An 18,180-nucleotide genomic window follows, 5' to 3' on the forward strand; every position below is an offset into this window, starting at 1 on the left:
ATCTAAGCAACTCTTCTTTTTTGAATAATGTCTGCAGGAGGTCTGCAATGTATGAGCTCTCAAGCCTATCTTCATCTAATTGTAATAATTGTTGTAGTCTCAAATTAAGTGATTCTTCTGGTGAAAGCATGTGCTCTACAACCACTCTTAGGCTTCCTACAACAAACTCCATTGGAACTACAACTTCACAACCATAGACCATTCGGAATGCTGTCAGACCTGTGGCGACTTTGTAGGCTGTTCTTAATGCCCATAGAACTGAATCCATCTTCTGATCCCAATCTATAGAATTGTCTGCCACCGTCATCCTGAATATCTTCTTCATTATTTTGTTGGTACTTTCAGCTTGACCATTGCCTTGAGGGTAGTAACATGTTGAATTTTTGTGTAGCATCATGTGCAGCTTTGTCATTTTCTTGATTGTTTTGTTGATGAAATGCATTCCTCTATCTGATACTATTTCAATAGGTACACCAAATCTTGTAATGATATTATGATATAGGAAATATGCAAAAGTTCTAGCTTTGTTGTCTTTGAGGGCTACTGATTCCACCCATTTTGTGCAATAATCAGTTGCACCAAGTATGTATTGATTACCTATGTACTTTGCTACTGATTTGATAGGTCCTATAAAGTCCAGCCACTTTTGAAAAGGTCCTAATGCTAGGATGGGCTGATGTGTCATCCTATCATCATCCAATGGCCTATCATCTCTGTGGCATGGTAAATAAGATTTTGCATAGTTATGAGAATCTTTTAGGATTGTGGGTTGCCATATTAGGCCTACTTGCAATATTTTTCTACTTGTGATATCACGTGAAAAGTGTCCTTTTGGTGATCCTTTGCAAAAACAGCTTTTTGCTCATGACTTTGGACACATCTTCTAATGACTTGGTCTATTCCTCTTCTGTAGAGAACTCCAGCAATCACCAGGAAGGGCTTGCTCTATAGCACAAGCTTCTTTCTCTGAACTCTGGTCAAGGATTCAAGGATTAGACCATCAGTGAGGAAGAATAACATCTTATCATACCAATCTAGAGGATCTTCTATTTAGATCATAAATATTCCAGCATCAGGTAGTTCATCTAGAATCCTTGTCAGAGCTTATCCTGATGTCAGTCTGCTGATATAATCTGCAATAGAATGCTATTCTCCAAGTCTATGAACAATTGTATATTTAAATTCTTGTAGTAGGAGCATCCATCTATCAAGTCTGCATGTGAGTTGTGGTTTATTAACCAAATATATCACTGCTTAGTGGTTCACATGAAAGTTAATCTTGTTGCCCAATAGATAGTGTCTGAACTTATGCAATGCACATACCATCCTAAGTGCTTCTCTTTCAGTGAACAGCATAGTACATCTCATGCTTTGTGAGGATCCTACTTGCATAGTACACTGGTCTAAACCATTTGTCTTTCTTTTATTGCATTTATACTGCACCAACAGCTATGTCTGATGCATGCACAAAGACCTCAAATGGTAAATTCCAATCAGGTGGTTGCAATATGGGGGGTATGACCAACATCTATTTAAGGATATTGAAGGCTTGATCTTGTTATTTCCCCCATACATATGGCTCTGATTCTCTTATTAGCTTTGTAAGTGGAAAGCATATCTTAGCCAAGTATCTCAAAAATCTGCAATGCCATTTGACTTGCCCAACAAACCTTTGTAATTGTTTTACATTCTTTGGGGGATTTTCCTTCTAAATGATAGACTTTCTTAGGATCAATTTCCATCCCCTCTTCTGATATGATATGTCGAAGTAGGACTCCTCTTTTGATAGCAAATGCACATTTTGCAGGGTTAAGGCTGAGCCTAGCCAACCTACACTTTTCAAAGCATAGTGTCAATTGATGAAGGTGTTCATGCCTACATAAGCAGCCTACATAAGCAATGTCAAACTTGATGAAGGTGTTGTAGATCACTATCTTGATAGAGCGATTGCACAAGGGAGAAGAGTGGGACAATGGGAACACTATGAGAACAAATAGTAAGAGAGATGGATGCTGGCAAAGGCAAACACACGAATACAAGGATCAACAAGATGAGTCAACAAGGAACAAATGAGGGTGATGAGATTTTCTATGCAAGGAGATAATAGGGGCGCATAAAGGATGGCACTTGCATGCATGGAGAACCTTGATGACTATGTTTAAAAACTCGTAGCATACAATTTGTAGTTAACTATGCATTGGAACCTATGTGGACACCCAATAATGATGACTTAGAATTCGGCCAAATTTCTTTCACACTTGGGGATGTGACACCTATCGCTTCCGACGTTTCTTAGGAAAAAGGGAATGGGGGCCATGGTGACAAAGTAGGGCCTAAGCCAATAGCCATTAACTAGCTTCTTGAATGTATTGCCCTACAACGTGTCCAATAAATGCGTGCCATCATAAAACCAATGAGCATTCCAGTATGGTCCGTCCCATACCAAAGCTTTAACTTTTTGAGGCAGAGACCTTACTGGGATCAAAACTGTAGAGCTACATCTTTTTCCTTGAAAAACCAAAGTTTGGTGTGCCGGTCTATCCATTTCTTCCAGTGGCATTGTACCACATTGGAGACATACGAGGTACCAAACATTGTCAAGCTTATGGAGTTGGCCCATCTGATGAGCAAGGACTCTTCTAGGCTCCATCATTTAGATATTGCAAATCAGAGGCTTGACACTGAGAACGCCATGGACACTACTTCTTCGATGCCGTAGACCATTTTGAAGGGTGTGAGGCTAGTGGCAACTTTGTAAACAGTACAGAATGTTCAAAGTATAGAGTAGAGCTTTTGATCCCAGTCAGCAGTCTAGTTCTCGTTCACTGCCTTCTTTAGGACCTATAGAATCAATTTATTAGGATGATTATGCTTGGATGTTGGCTTGAGTGTGATAGATAGTGGAGACCTTATGGATAATCATGTGCCACTTTGTAAGCTTAGATATGACATCATTGACAAAGTGACTACCCTGATCGCAATCTCCACCAGGCATCCGAAGTGGGTCATGATCTCCTCATAGATGAACTTTGCTTTAGAAGCCTAAAATTGGCCTTCAGGGCTCTATCTTCCACCCATTTGGTGTAATAGTTGGTTTGCTACTAAGATATGATGTTTCCCAAATAGATGGCTAGTATCAATTTGAATGTGCTAATGAAATCCAAACTCCATATTTGAAATAGCTCAAAAGGGAGCACCGGGTTGTGCGAGGGTTGTATGGCATGTGGTTGAGATGGTCGGTTGACCCAACCGTTGATACACATCACATTGTTTGGCGAAGGTGAGACCATCATTAAGAACTTTAGGCCACCATAATCTGGCTTGGAGGACCTTCCAACCCATTGTGTCACCAGCAAAATGCCCTACGGCCAAGCCTTGGTGTGCTTTCTGCAAAATTATTGACTATGCATGTGAAAGCAGACATCAATGAAGAACTTTGTCGGGGCCTAGAAGATAAAGACAACCTGTGATAATTCAAAAGTTACAACTTTGAAGGGTCACAAAACCTGGCTCAAGAACTGGGCTAATTACTTAGTCATGGTCGGACATTTAGCTTTGCAGATTTGCTCAAACCTTGGCTGGATCGAGAGAAATTTTATCCTTAGAAACAAAGTGTCCAAGAAGCATGCCACTACTTACTATATTTCGCTGGATTGAGTGACAGTTAGGCCAACAACATTTGGTGAGGCATAGCTTGAGATGATGGAGGTGCTCTGCCTAGGCACTAATAATGGTTGTCTAAGAAAATGTGCATGAAGTATGTTAAGTACTCATCAAAGATCTCTTAGACAAGGCATTGAGACATTGCCGGTGCATTCTTGGGACCGAAATTTATCACATTGGATGCAAACACCGCCCATAATGAATGTAGTCTTAGGCTTGATCCTCCTCAATCATGTGCATTTGGTTATAACCACTAAACCCATCGAGGAAAGAATACATTTTACGGCTGGCTACAACATCAAGTACAAAATCAAGGAAGGGTATGGGGAAGGGGTCGATCAGGGCGACCACATTGATGAGTCAACGATGATAATCCATGCAAATATGCAACTTCTTGTTCTTCTTGGGGAGAATGACGATCATAGAGATCCATGTGGCTCGGTCTACGCTATATATGAAGCCCACTTGCAATAGCTTGTCAATTTCTTCCTTACCCTTCAAGCATAATTGGGATTCATCCACTATCATTGTTGTTGGATCAGCTTGGCATCATCCTTGAGGATAATCCGGTGCTGGTAAAATTGTAGATCAATGCCCTTCATGTTAGTGTAACTCCAAGCAAAAATATAGAGAAAGGAACCAAGGAGGTTTTGGAGGTCGGACCAAACTTCAGGAGTAAGCCAGGTACTGCTGACCCGAAGAATTTTGGGATTAGAGTTCGAGCCTAGATTTCGATCAGACAGGTCATCCTCTTTGACACGTTGAGAATATTGAAGCTCGCGATCAAAGGCTTGCTCCGCCTGTATAATTGTTTAGAGGGCAGGAACTTTGGGCATACCATCATCGAATGAAATGTCAAATTTGTTTTTTTCATTTGCGCTCTCCAAGGGCATTCTCGATTCTTGTGGGAAGTGGTACATATCAAGAATGGCCATGACATTCACCTCAAAAAGACAGGTGAGGTTGGGGTTATTTTGGAGGAGCTCATCTTCTTGGTCTTCATCCAACCTATTGATCATGTTGATGCCCTCAGCCACTTGAGGCCGTTTTTCATGTGAATAGGGTGTTTCGCCTTCATTGACATCTTCATTTGTTGCTTACCTTCCAATTGGAGTGCCAATCCTATTTGACATGTGGATGCCTAAACCCATGTCCTACCTAATAACATGGGGTAGGCACCACTAATATCTTTCATTCATAGCAGAGTGATTGCAATCATAAACTAGCGGTCAGCAAACAGTTATGGTAACCCCACAAAGAAGGCCCATCAGTTGTACATGCCATTGATATGCCATTCTAACCATGAATGGGGTTGTCTCCCATCCAAAAAATTTGAGTTGTCGACATAGATCATCGGACATAATATTCACTCAAGCCACATCAACCAATGCACCTGGAATTGTTTCGGTCATCAAGTTCATTCTAACTACCGCTATATTTTTGTCATACACTAGTGTTGTACACCGGTCCTACTGGTTTGTTAGGCAATAGATCTGACTTGGCAAAGCAAAGAGTTGGATTTGTCCCAGTTGGGCCTACATCACATACCATCGTGTTGAGGGGAGTTACCACCCCATTAGGCCACTACCTCCAAGTGCAGGATTAGAATATTCGGATTTACTATCTTGTAACTAAAAATCGGTTATAACCATCTCCAAGAACACTGTCTTGGACTTTTATTTCTAGAATGATTTTTGAAGTCAGCCAACTGTTATCAAAATGCAATCTTACTGATGCATCAGCCTCGTTTTGGCTAAATGAGAGCAGAGTTGTTGTTTTGAGTAATATCAAGAAGACAGAGTCTTGTATTCAGCTTTTCCTGTGCATTTTGGTATCTTGAATCGTGTATGCAGTCCTTTTTTGTTATCCTCTCTATTTCTGACTGTGTGCTGATTCTCAAGCTTCCATTTCTTTTAGTCAATGTTATTCAAGTGTTTTGCATTGTGAATCTACCTGGAACACATTTGGCGATCCTAATCAATGTTTGAACTCAAAAGAATAGAGAACTGGTGTTGAAGGTGATGGACAACAATCGGACAACATTCTGATTCAACAAAGAGCAAGGCAATGAGAAGATCGCTTCGCCACCACACAAGAAACAATTACAACAACTGTAGACTACAAGTGAATAGAAGGAGCCAAATAAGGAGACAAGCAACTACTACAACGATAACTCCTCGACTCCAAGCAAGAGTAACAAGTAATACGACTTCATTCCATGTCAAACAGAGTCACAAATACTTCAAAGAGTTACACGACTTGAGGAGAAGCCGAGGATATAAATCAAAAAGTAAAAAAGAAACAAAAAGAGCAATCCAACAATGCTTCGACAAGAAATCTAATAATAGTTGGCACTAACAAACGATGATCAAAGACTCCAAGCCACTAGAAGAAGCAAGCATGAAGCTAAAGAATCTTGCTAGAACATATCCAAAGCATGATGGACAAGCTAAAATAGATGCAAACGTGTTAAAGAATGTACTGAGCAACTATCTCAAGCAACAAGCTACAAACAAGGCGAAACAAAGTCTGACTCCATAATAGTCATTGTCAATAGAGCAGAAGCTCTAAATAAGAACCAGAACACGGATTCAACAAAATTGGTGAGCAACAGCACCAACAATCACTGTCAAGACAATACATCAACAATCTGATTATCGTCTGCAACTAGCAAGAGCATCAGAACACCAGATGGCAGGCAAGATCATTTCGACTTCTTCTATCTGTTTCATGGAGGCACTCCAAGTGAATGTCAAAAGAAACTGAAGGCTCACAATCTGACCAAACCGAATTGGAGCCATCTATTTCACAAGACATAGAGCTAGAACTAAAGTTGAGAGTCAAACAGATCAAGATCTTGAAAACATTTTCCAAGATCCTGACTATATCCCAAGTGGGGAGAGTTCCTCAACCAAATCAGTTCACAACTTGAAAATCCAAGAAGCTGCAGTAGTTGAGCTTGAGGTGTTGATTGTTTCAACATTTCTCAGAGCCACCGTTGGCACACATCTAGCTGCAAGCTTATACATTGTAGCCCAAAGACAAATCAAATTCAATCCCTTGTCACCTCAACCAAAAAATAAGGCACCTGTTCCACAAGCTATCAAGATGCAGAACCCCTTAGTCAAAGCAACAAAATTTGAAGGGAAAAGGGGAAAAGATCTAGACAGTCATATCGAATAGTTCGAGATCTGTAGGATTGCTAGAGGATTTGGAGCTCTACTTAATCCAGTCAAGAAACAACAATTTATAGCTACTTTTGAGGGTAAGGCAATGAGTTGGTTTTATGCAATATGATGTTGCACATTTTGCAAATTATGATGCCTTGAAATTCTCATTCCTAAGTAGATTCAGAAAAGAAAAAACACCAGAAGCAGTTCTAAAGAAGCTTTGGAATATGAAGCAAAAAGACCTATTGGTGGAGGACTATGCACAAAAATTCAAGAATCTGAATCAGAAAAGCTACCCCACAAAGGCCTACAGAGGAACAACTTGGAGACTACTTTTGCAAAGGACTAAACAAGCAATTAAGAACTGTAGTAATAGGAAGAGACCAGTTGGGAGGAGTAAATGACTTCAACAACATGGTGGAAGCAGCTCAAAGAGCTGAGAGAAGACTTGGTTCTAAAGCAAAATCAAAGAAAGGAAAGAAGAAAAGAGCATTTGATTCTAACACAGAGAATGATTCCAATGGAGAGGAGGATGACATTGATGAATCAAACTCTGATAGCTCGGATGAGGAATTTGATGAAGAGGAAACCAGCAAAGCAAAGAAGAGAAAAGACAAGAAGTCAAAAGACAAATATAAGGCAAAGACCAAAAGAAAGAAGAAAAGAGCTCAAAAGGAGACTCCAAGCTAGAACAAATGATAAAAGAACAGTTGTAATATTTGAGGTTATCACCAAATAAAGCTAAAATTTCCTGTGAGTTTTGTGGAAAGGATAACCATGACAAAGAAAAATGTTAGTACAACCTAAATTTCAGGGGAAGAAACAAGTAGCACACAATGTAGCTCCACCAACAACAACCAATCAAATTGCAGTGGGAGCATAGAGGCTGCCTCCCAATGCCTCTTTCTTGGATTAGCCATATACCGGCTAACAACTCCCACTACAAATGCAATGTCTAGTCTAGTAGCTATCATAGCATACATAAGACTCCCAACTGCTGATGCATAAAGAACCTTGGCCATCATGGCCCTTTCCTCATCTGATTTGGGACTATCTGTATGACTCAGTTTCACATATGGAGGCAATGGAGTACTCACTGCCTTCCCCCCTCCATATTGAAATGCTGCAATACTTTTGTAACATACTCTTTTTGTGAAAGCCAAAGGAGTTTCCTACTCCGATCACGCGTGATGTGCATACCAAGAATATGACCTGCAAGTCCCAAATCCTTTATATCAAAGGCCTCATGCAACTTGGCTTTTAATGCATCTAGCTCATAAGTATTCTTGCTAGCCAATAGCATATCATCCACATATAGTGCCAAGATTATCAGGCTATTATCCTTAGCCCTTTTAGTGTAGAGGCAGTGATCAATTTCACTCCTTCTAAAACCCTGGGATCGAATGAAAGCATCAAACTTCTGATATCATTCTCTAGGCGCTTGCTTAAGACAATAGAGACTCTTCTTCAGCTTGCAAACTAAATGCTCTTTGCCCTTTTCTTCAAAGCCTTCCGGCTGCACCATGTAAATTTCCTCATGCAAATCCCCATGGAAGAAAGCTGTCTTGACATCCATCTGCATAAGCTCCATATCCTCTAATGCCACTAGTCCAAGCATGCATCTAAGTGTGGTCATCTTCACAACCGGAGAGAATATCTCATCAAAGTCCACACCCTTCTCTTGCTTGAATCCTTTAGCGACCTGGGATCGAATGAAAGCATCAAATTTCTGATATCATTCTCTAGGCGCTTGCTTAAGACCATAGAGACTCTTCTTCAGCTTGCAAACTAAATGCTCTTTGCCCTTTTCTTCAAAGCCTTCCGGCTGCACCATGTAAATTTCCTCATGCAAATCCCTATGCAAGAAAGCTGTCTTGACATCCATCTGCATAAGCTCCATATCCTCTAATGCCACTAGTCCAAGCATGCATCTAAGTGTGGTCATCTTCACAACCGGAGAGAATATCTCATCAAAGTCCACACCCTTCTCTTTCTTGAACCCTTTAGCGACCAAAGGGCCTTGTACCTAGGCACATCATCACCTGTGACCTTCATTTTGTAGACCCATTTACATGGCAATGATTTCTTTCAATGTGGCAAAGAAACCAAGTCCCAAGTCTTATTCTTCATAAGTGAACTCATCTCTGATTGCATAGCATACTCCCACTTGCGTTGATCCTCGCGCATCATAGCCTCTCTGTAGCAAGAAGGCTCCCCACAATCAGTAAGCATCACATAGTTTACCCCTGGAACAAACCTATCAGGCGGTCTAGACACCCTAGATGATCTTCTCAAGGGCATTTCAGCTTGCTGTCCCACCTGCATATTAGCCACCTGTCTCTAATTGCATAGCATACTCCCACTTGTGTTGATCCTCGCGCATCATAGCCTCTCTGTAGCAAGAAGGCTCCCCGCAATCCCGCAATCAATAAGCATCACGTAGTTTACCCTTGGAACAAACCTATCAGGCAGTCTAGACATCCTAGATGATCTTCTCAAGGGCATTTCAGCTTGCTGTCCCACTTGCATATATCAGCCACATTTGGCTCATCATTTCCACCAATAGATGATCCATCATCTACCCTTGATTGTATACCTGTGGGAGTACTTGGTGGTACCATTTCTTGCACATTTGGTGCATGGACAGCTTGCTGTCTATCAACATATGCAGGTGGATTCACATCCTAGAAGTGATTCTCCTCATTTCCACATCCCTCATGGGTGCCTTATGCATCTTCTTCTCATTGAAGACTACATCATGGCTGCGTATGATCTTCTTTGCTTCTGGATCCCAGAGACGATAGCCCATCTCTCCACTTTCACCATAACCCAAAAAGATGCATTTCCTAGACTTAGGATGTAGCTTCTTTGGAAGCTCTTTTGGCACATGTGCATATGCCTCACACCCAAATATACGCAAATGAGAGTAAGAGGGCTTCTTGCCACTCCATGCCTCTTTAGGAATACCACCATCCAAACTCTTACTAGGTGATCTATTGATCACATGCACTGCAGTCTTCATTGCCTCAACCCAAAAACCACTAGAAAGACTTGCATTGGAAAGCATGCATTGTAATCTTTCTTGAATGGTATGGTTCATCTTTTTTGCACCGGATTTTGGTCTGGAGTACGAGGGGATGTGAGCTCCCTCTTAATCCCATGTGTGTATCACAGAAATGCTGAAAGTCATGAGAGAGATACTCTCCATCATTGTCAGTCCGTAGGCATTTAAGCGTTCTACCTGACTGATTCTCAACCAAGGCGAGCCATTTCTGAAATACCTAGAACACATTACTCTTCCGAGCTATAGCATAAGCCCACACTTTCCTAGTTGCATCATCAATGAATGTCACTTAGTATTCAGCCCCGCCTAATGACCATGTAGGCATGGGACCACATACGTCTGAATGCACCAAATCAAGCTTTTCAAGCTCTTTCTTTCCCCTTCTTTTATGGGCTGATTTAGTATGCTTCCCATAGAGACAGTGCTCACAAAATTCAAAATCAGAGAAACTCAAATGCGGTACATAAGCCAAACGGCATAAGAGTTTCATTCCATTTTGGCTCATACGGCCCAACCGGCAATGCCATAAAGAAGTGCTTGGTTGCTCGGTTATTGCAACAACATGATCAAATACCCCTGATACATGTAAGGGATACAAAGTCCCACACTTGGCACCCTTGGCCAAAAGCATAGAGTCCTTCTGAATTTCCAACTCTGAAAGCCAAAAGTGGTGTGAAAACCAGCATCATCTAGCTGACCCACTGAAATAAGACTCTTGGTTAACTTAGGCACATGTCTCACATGTTTCAAAACAAATGCCGACCCATTTGCAAAAGAAAACTTTATGTCACCTACTCCCACTATGTCACATGCATAGTCATTTCCAAGATGCACACAACCTGTCTTTCCACTGTCATAAGTGGAGAACCATTTCCTATGGGGAGTAACATGGAATGAAGCACCAGAATCCAAAATCCAATCTTGGGAATATGCATCATCTGAAGTGGTAAGCAACTCTGCAGATAAACTAGACATGAAGAGAACGTCATTGTCACTATCATGTGTGATTGCATTGATCTCCTCGATCTTCACTTTTTCTTTGTCCTCCCTTGGACTCTCTTCCTTTTGATTTGCACCCCAATTTGCATTCCTTTTCTTATCCTTTTGCTCTCTTTTCAGCTTGTAGCAATCCTTTTTCATATGGCCCTTCTTGCCACAGTGGTAACACTCAATGTTCCGTGCCCTGGATTTGCTACGAGACTTTCCTCTTTCTTGGGACTTCCCTTGAACTGTGATCTGTCCCTTTGCACATTTAAGGCTGCATCTTGCTTGTTGCCATCCATAGACTTGCGTCTAATCTCCTCGGCCAACAAGCTACCCATAACATCATCAAATTTCAGTACTTCACTAGGTGCAACGTTATTGATAGCTGTACGGAAGGTATCCCATGAGGATGGCAATGAACATAAGAGAAATATTGCCTTAGTCTCCGCCACCACCCTGGGGACTGTCTGAGTCCCCAATATTTATTCAGATCAAGCTCAAACTCCGCCTTCTTAAGCATGTTTCTGTAGATCACTTTAGCTGACAGTTTTTTACTGCACGTCTTTTCCAAATACCATTGGCTGTGTCTCCATTTCAAATCCAAAATGCAGTTGGATGGCCATGATTCCGATAACTGATCCATTATTCTTCGTAGGCCAAAAATCTCTCCTTCATTCAGTGTGTAACTATTACTGAGTACCCCAACCGGCCTCCAGTCCCCCTTTGAGGAGTCCCAGATCTTGGACCACGCACGGAGACCCTTTCTGTACAAGCTTCGAGCATAGACTAAGTTCAGCATAGCGAAGGAAACTCCATTCGCCGAGATTGCCTTACTCCACTGAATTGACTCCCCCAAACTAGCATCCCCCGTAACCCACCATAGCAGCTCAATTAGCGCTCTCCAAGCTGCAACCAACCCACTCACCAAGTTCGAAACCGAGATTCTAATTGGGTAATCTGAGAGAAGTTTGTGATACCAGTTTGATCCTGGCCATGACCCTAGAGCGATCCCTTTTCCATGTTCTAGGAACCAACAAACCATTTCTACCCATGGAATGTACTCCACAAACAGCTTGGGGAGCCATTTCCCAATTAACGCCAGATTTTTCAACCTGCTGTCTGGTAAGCCTAGGCCTCCCTGCCATTTAGGAAACTTTAGCGGCTGCCATGGAAGCATTTAATACAGAGAGAAGTTGCTTCTCCAAGAGAGCCCCTCCGTTGAAGGAAGGGCTATACTTCCGAGTGACTTTGCCTAATTTGCAAAGTAGGGGCCATGGGACAAATTCAAAAAGAGTTTCGTCTTTGATAGGACTGGGAAAAGGAAGTGAAGGCTCTAGCTACCCGGCATGCTTCGTCTTTGCATTTAAAATCATCGACCACGAGTTTCACCTGCCCGAGGGACCTTCTCTCTTGACGCTCTTGATTCCGAGTCTTGAGACAAGCGTCTCATTCCACGAGATGGCGATTCCACAGCACGCAAGTTAGGATATTGAATTACAAAATGCTTCGGAACCGCCGGACCGCGTACAGAAACAGTTTCAGCTTTACCTATTGATTTCTCTGGTTTTCGTACTCAGCTTGCAAGCAGCAGGCCTAGTCGTAGTGGTCGTAATATTTACTGATGTCTCAAGCGAGTTAAAAGAGAGAAGGTCGGTGGCGCACCCAGCAGCAGTCTTTTTTGTGGGCTTGCTGCCACCTTTGCGCACATCTACGTGTGGCAAAAAGATGAGGTTAGAATCAACTCCGGCACTTTGGAGGTTGGATTTCGTGGAGTTGCGAGCTCGAAAGAAGCAAGGGGGAATTTATGTGGCCGCTCGCAGGTTGGTGTTGGACAGGTGAAGTTGGTAAGGAAGCTCGCGATGCGACAAGCATCCATAACTGCTGTTCTTGCGTGTGGCTGCCTGAGACGGTGATAGTGTTGTTAATAATTAAAAGCTAGTAACGGCGTGCTCAAATCGTCAACAAAGCTTGTCGATTAATCGACCGATTTCCTCACCAACTGAGAAAATCGTCAAGAAAGGTAGTCGATTGATCGACACATTTCTTCACCAGTTTTCTTTACTGCAACAAGTGATGCACTCCATTTTCGTTAATCTTCAACGAGAGTGCTAGTTCGTCAATCTTCAGCGAGGGTGCTCGGCTTGACAATGAGACCCTGCGTATCGCACGCCTGGCTGGTGGTACCGTGGTACACGGGAACGCGGCCTCGCGGGTGAGGTGGGTGTGGATGTCCGGTTCTTTAACGCATCTCCTTTATTGTGAGCCTTCACGTTATAGCCGTTCTCTCCTTAAAGCCGTTGTGCTTGCTTCTCTCATTCTCTGCTTGCCAAACGGCTCTCCTGTCTGCACGAGTTTCATACCACGCAGGCTCTCCTGTCTGCACGAGTTTCATACCGCTGCGTCTCCTCAATCCCACCCCACCTGTTGTGTTACAATCGTCCCCGTCTCTACCGATCTTCGTTTCGGCTGAGCTTCCCTTGCTTTGGTTGCCTCCTCTTCCTGTTCGATCTTTGCTTCGTCAGTTCTCTCCTACACCCCACAGTTGTGTGATAATCTTTCCCGGCGTCGTCAGGTTGTCTCGTCAGCCACTGAATTTCTTTTCAGCTGAGCTCGCTGTGGACCTTCTGTTCCTATCCTCCTCATCTCAGTGCTTCTCAAGCCCTTCCTCATGGCTGACCTTGAGACATTTGCTCCCGGTCGCTTCAGTAGGGACCAAAGCTCCACAGATGACCAACAGAAGCGCAGTAAGCCTCCTATGGCGTTCTCAGTAGGCGAAGCCGAAGTAAAAGAGGATGTTCCCTTCTACAGAAGCCACAAGTTTGCGTCCATCTCTTGCGGCATATTAGTAGGTCTTGCAGTGCTTCTGGGCATCGTCATTCTCATCCTCGCTTTCACCTTCTTCAAAGCCAAACAACCCGTGATTACCATCAATAATGTTGTCCTGGAGAATTTGAATATTGCTAACGTATCCAGCCTTTCCCCATCTCTGAACTTAACTGACCTCTCCAAGGTTGCCGCTTCTGTGAACTTGACCTTGGGCGTTGATGTTTCTGTATGGAACCCCAACCACGCGGGCTTTAAGTATACCAATAGCACCTCTTACATGTTTTATCGCAGCACACAGGTGGGCGAGGCTCCTATACCTGCAGGGCGAATCGGAGCAAGGGGTACAGAGAATTTGACTACTTCATTGACACTTGATGCCGGCCGGATACTCTCGAACCCTAACCTTTTCATGGATTTGCTTGCCGGCACTTTTCCTATCTCTACAACAGCAGAGGTTTCTGGCAGAGTGAATATCCTCAATGTCTTCAAGCACCACGCAAGATCGTCTACCAACTGCACCATGTCCGTCTCTGTAGCGTCTCGCTCTGTTCAAAATATGACATGCTCATCCCATGTGAAGTTATAAATGGGGGGGAAAATCTTGCAGAAGTTGTACGTCGGATGCCGTGGGGTTCTACTGCGTTTTGTAAATCGTGATGAATACAGCCTGATCGTTGCAGGGGTTCGCTGATGAGCGAAAAAGCTTGCAGCTACTAGTGCTTGTGCTTGTGACATACCATGACTACTAAGTATTTATCCGGCTGTAAGGTAGGTAATTTCAAGCCTGCGGCTCAAAGAGGAGCGTCTCTTCGACTGCTATTTATCCTTTAATCGCTTCTACTTCAGCTGTTACGTCTTTAAGATGCTGGAGTGGCTGTCCCCTCTTAGGAGTATCCTGAAGTGCATTTATTGATGGCCAAATGATCCGTTTCAAGGGTGGTGTTCAGCTACGCCAGTATCCAGCGTCTGTGGATGAACTATATAGAGCACTTTGTTCTTTTACATTTTGCTTCCAAGGTTCCCCTTGCAGTATGTAAAATGTGCTTTGTGGAATATACAAAGAAATCTGTACAGGATCAGGAATCTTGGTTTAGTACCTGCGTCTCTTGAACCAGTAGTAGTAAGTTCATTGACTCGCAATTTACAAATTTTACACGATACTGTGACCTGTAATCCGATGTTTTCTTGGTTATCGTAATAAAATTTAAGTCTGAGATTATCTGGAAAGTTTGCTTAGTGGATTAGAGGGTGTAGATGGAGTATAATATAACCTGTATAGCGTTGACCCTGTATAGCGTTGCTACAGGAGAATATTTATAGCTGGAATCTGTTTCCTCGTCTCAATGCATTGCTATGAGTTTGGCAACTCAGTTTTGATCCTGAAACTGCAGCGTTGGCCGTGTAGAACGTCCCATTATTCGCATTGGGGACCGAACGCGAGTTGGCATTTTAGAGCAATAGCTGGAAAGTATTTGGTGATGGTATCCATACTATTGTTCAATCTAGGCAATGGGAGTTATTCAATTCTACCACCTGCTCTTCTACTTCTCCTTGTACCCCTCCTCTTTATTTAAGGAAAGGATTTCGCAGGGCAAGAGGTGGAGTGGCTAAAGGAAAGGTTTCCGCAGGGCAAGAGGTGGAGTGGCTAAAGGAACGCAAGAGAGTCCTACGTGGGAGTTGGAGAGGTGTTATGGACGACCACGTGGCAAAGTTGGAGAGAAGCTTGGTGGTAGTTGGAGAAGCAAGAAATATTATTTTGTAAGAGGGCTTTCCCATGATAGCAAATATGCCAGGATTTGTTAGGATTTGCCCCATCTTTGGTGTTTAAGTTGACAGCTTTGGGCACGGGGCTAAATCCCTTTTTTTGCTAAAAATGCAACCTTGGAAATAAATCTTTGTAAAATGTGCTTTCTAGAATTTATACATAAAAATACAATCTTGGTTTGGTACCCGCGTCTCTTTAACCACTAGTAGTAAGTGCATTAACTTGCAATTTACAATTTTTACCCGATATTGTTACCTGTTATCTGATGTTTTCTTGGTTAGCATAATAAAACTTAGGAAACAAATTTGACATTAGAGAGTTATACTCCATCTACACCCTCTAATCCACCAATTTCCAGGTTATCTCAAACTTCCTTGTCCCAATGCATTGCTATGCGTATTGCAACTCAGTTTTGATCCTAGGATTGCAGCCTTGGCTGTGTAGAGCGTTCCATTAGTCGCATTGGGGCCTGAACGCGAGTTGGCATTTTAGAGCAAGAATTGGGAGGTATTTGGTGATGGTATCCATCCATAGTATTGTTCAATCTAGGCAACGGGAGTTATTCAATTCTACCACCTACTCTTCTACTTCGACTTCTACCCCTACTCTATATTTGAGGAAAGGTTTCCACATGGCAAGAGGTGGAGTAGCCAAAGGAAGGCAGGAGAGTGCTACGTAGGAGTTGGAGACGACCACGTGGCAAGAGGTGGAGTTCCCAAAGGAAGACAGGAGAGTGCTACGTGGGAGTTGGAGAGGTGTTGGGAGACGGACCACGTGGCAAAGTTGGAGAGAAGCTTGGTGGTAGTTGGAGAAGCAAGAAATGTTATTTTGTAAGAGGGCTTTTCTGCGATGGCAAATATCGCAAATATGCGGCTTTCCTGCGATGGCAAATATGCCAGGATTTGCTGGGATTTGCCTCATTTCCAGTGTTTTAGTTGACAGCTTTAAGAATTGCACTGAAGGAAATTCTTCCTCTTCAGCTGGGCATTACGGGGCTAAACCCCTTTTCTCGCTAAAGATGCAACCTTGAAATAAATCTCTGGCTGCTACGTCTCTAAAATTGTTGACAATAGCTATGACAGGATGGCAACTCCAAGCATGCATACGACGGGGGGATGAATGTTGCGATATGCTAGCCCCTGCCAGCCTTTTGCTAGACAGGAATGCTCTAAAACTCAGCTAGGGAGTGAACCTGCCTCAGTTATGCGTGCACTTCTGGTAGAGAGAGCCTCCAGCCCAACGTTTTTCCCGAAAATAAACAGAGGGTCTGAGACTCTGTCGGCCTCAGTGCTCACTCGATTTCTATGAAAAACGGCTCTGTATAGATTCCTATGGCGAGGAATTGGAAAGTGCAAATCACATGTGTGCAAAAAGTTGTTGCACCGTCGTGATCGAGCTCACGACCTTACAATTGTGCAGCTGCACGCCGCACGCCTTACACCATTCCTGGATTTGTGCACATGGATGATGGGTGTGCACTGTGCACCTGTGACCTCTGCTACATATGCACCTCCGGTGTCGGAAAGCTGCCTCGGGCTAGTCGGGGCCCGTTGCTCCTGCATACAACAAAACTAACAGGAGAATCTGGCTTCTTAGCCCACGAACTCTATTGGAGCTGAACTACTTTGCTTCTACCATGCTTACTTTGCCAAGTTAAGATGCCATATAGATCTGTATTAGACCGGTAGCCTTTGAGACTTTACAGCTAAGCGCTTGCGTTGTGAAGAATAAGCTGTTCCTAATCTCACGGGTAACAAGCAAGCTAAATTCAAAGCTCAGGAGAGAGATTCCATAGTTTACTTGACATCATTGCTGCCAGATTACTCCGAATGGATTAGGACATCTATTTGGATCATCCTGCCAACACTCCTCGAGCTCATAAAGAGATTGTCCAAAGAGTTTCCGCGAGAAAGGGGCTATCTCTAATTTGCATCATGGTTGACGCGCCACGATGGCTTTGTGGGTCGAGGAGGTTGAAAAATTGCCTTTGTGGGCAACATGAGACCGAAGAAAAATGGCATCGTTCAAGCTTATGCCTCCAAATAAAGATTGATGTATATATATATTAGAGGGGCGATCAACCCAAGAAAAAAAAGACCTCAGTACAAAAATTGGCCGGCTATCTCTAATTTGCATCATGGTTGACGCGCCACGATGGCTTTGTGGGTCGAGGAGGTTGAAAAATTGCCTTTGTGGGCAACATGAGACCGAAGAAAAATGGCATCGTTCAAGCTTATGCCTCCAAATAAAGATTGATGTATATATATATTAGAGGGGCGATCAACCCAAGAAAAAAAAGACCTCAGTACAAAAATTGGCCGGCTATAGGGCTAACTGCCCCCGGCCTAGCAACTGCCCCAGCAACTAATCATTAGGCACGAACGGACTATTTTGGTCAGGGCGAGTATGTCTGATTCCCTATGGCCAAGAGGGACTCCACTCCACATTGGGAAACAATCTTGTTTTTTTTTTTTTTAAATTGAAGAGGTCTACTCATATATTAGCGAAGTCTCATACAAAACCCTCTACAAACGAGCTCTGGCAGCTTCATATTGTTTCTCACCTCCCATAGTGCCATACATATAGTTGCTCTTGGATACGGCATTTTAAGCATATGCCTCCTTTTTTAATATGTTGATACGGCATTTTAAGCATATGCCTCCTTTTTTAATATGTTGATAAAGTGACATTTTAGGTGACAAGAATTG

General features: G+C 43.0%; 1 protein-coding gene across 1 annotated transcript; it reads left to right on the top strand.

Annotated features, from left to right (window-relative positions):
- Nucleotides 1-13,253: 13,253 nt before the first annotated feature.
- On the top strand, nt 13,254-14,907 carry LOC147904127 (uncharacterized). Its single transcript, XM_087370812.1, has one exon. The coding sequence runs from the start codon at nt 13,550-13,552 to the stop codon at nt 14,291-14,293; it is 744 nt and encodes a 247-aa protein (XP_087226938.1). The 5' UTR covers nt 13,254-13,549; the 3' UTR covers nt 14,294-14,907.
- Nucleotides 14,908-18,180: the final 3,273 nt, after the last annotated feature.

Source organism: Dipteris shenzhenensis, chromosome 3 (genome assembly GCF_047967505.1).
Source record: "Dipteris shenzhenensis isolate YYH24624 ecotype China chromosome 3, Dip_SZ_1.0, whole genome shotgun sequence".
Taxonomy (NCBI): domain Eukaryota; kingdom Viridiplantae; phylum Streptophyta; class Polypodiopsida; order Gleicheniales; family Dipteridaceae; genus Dipteris; species Dipteris shenzhenensis.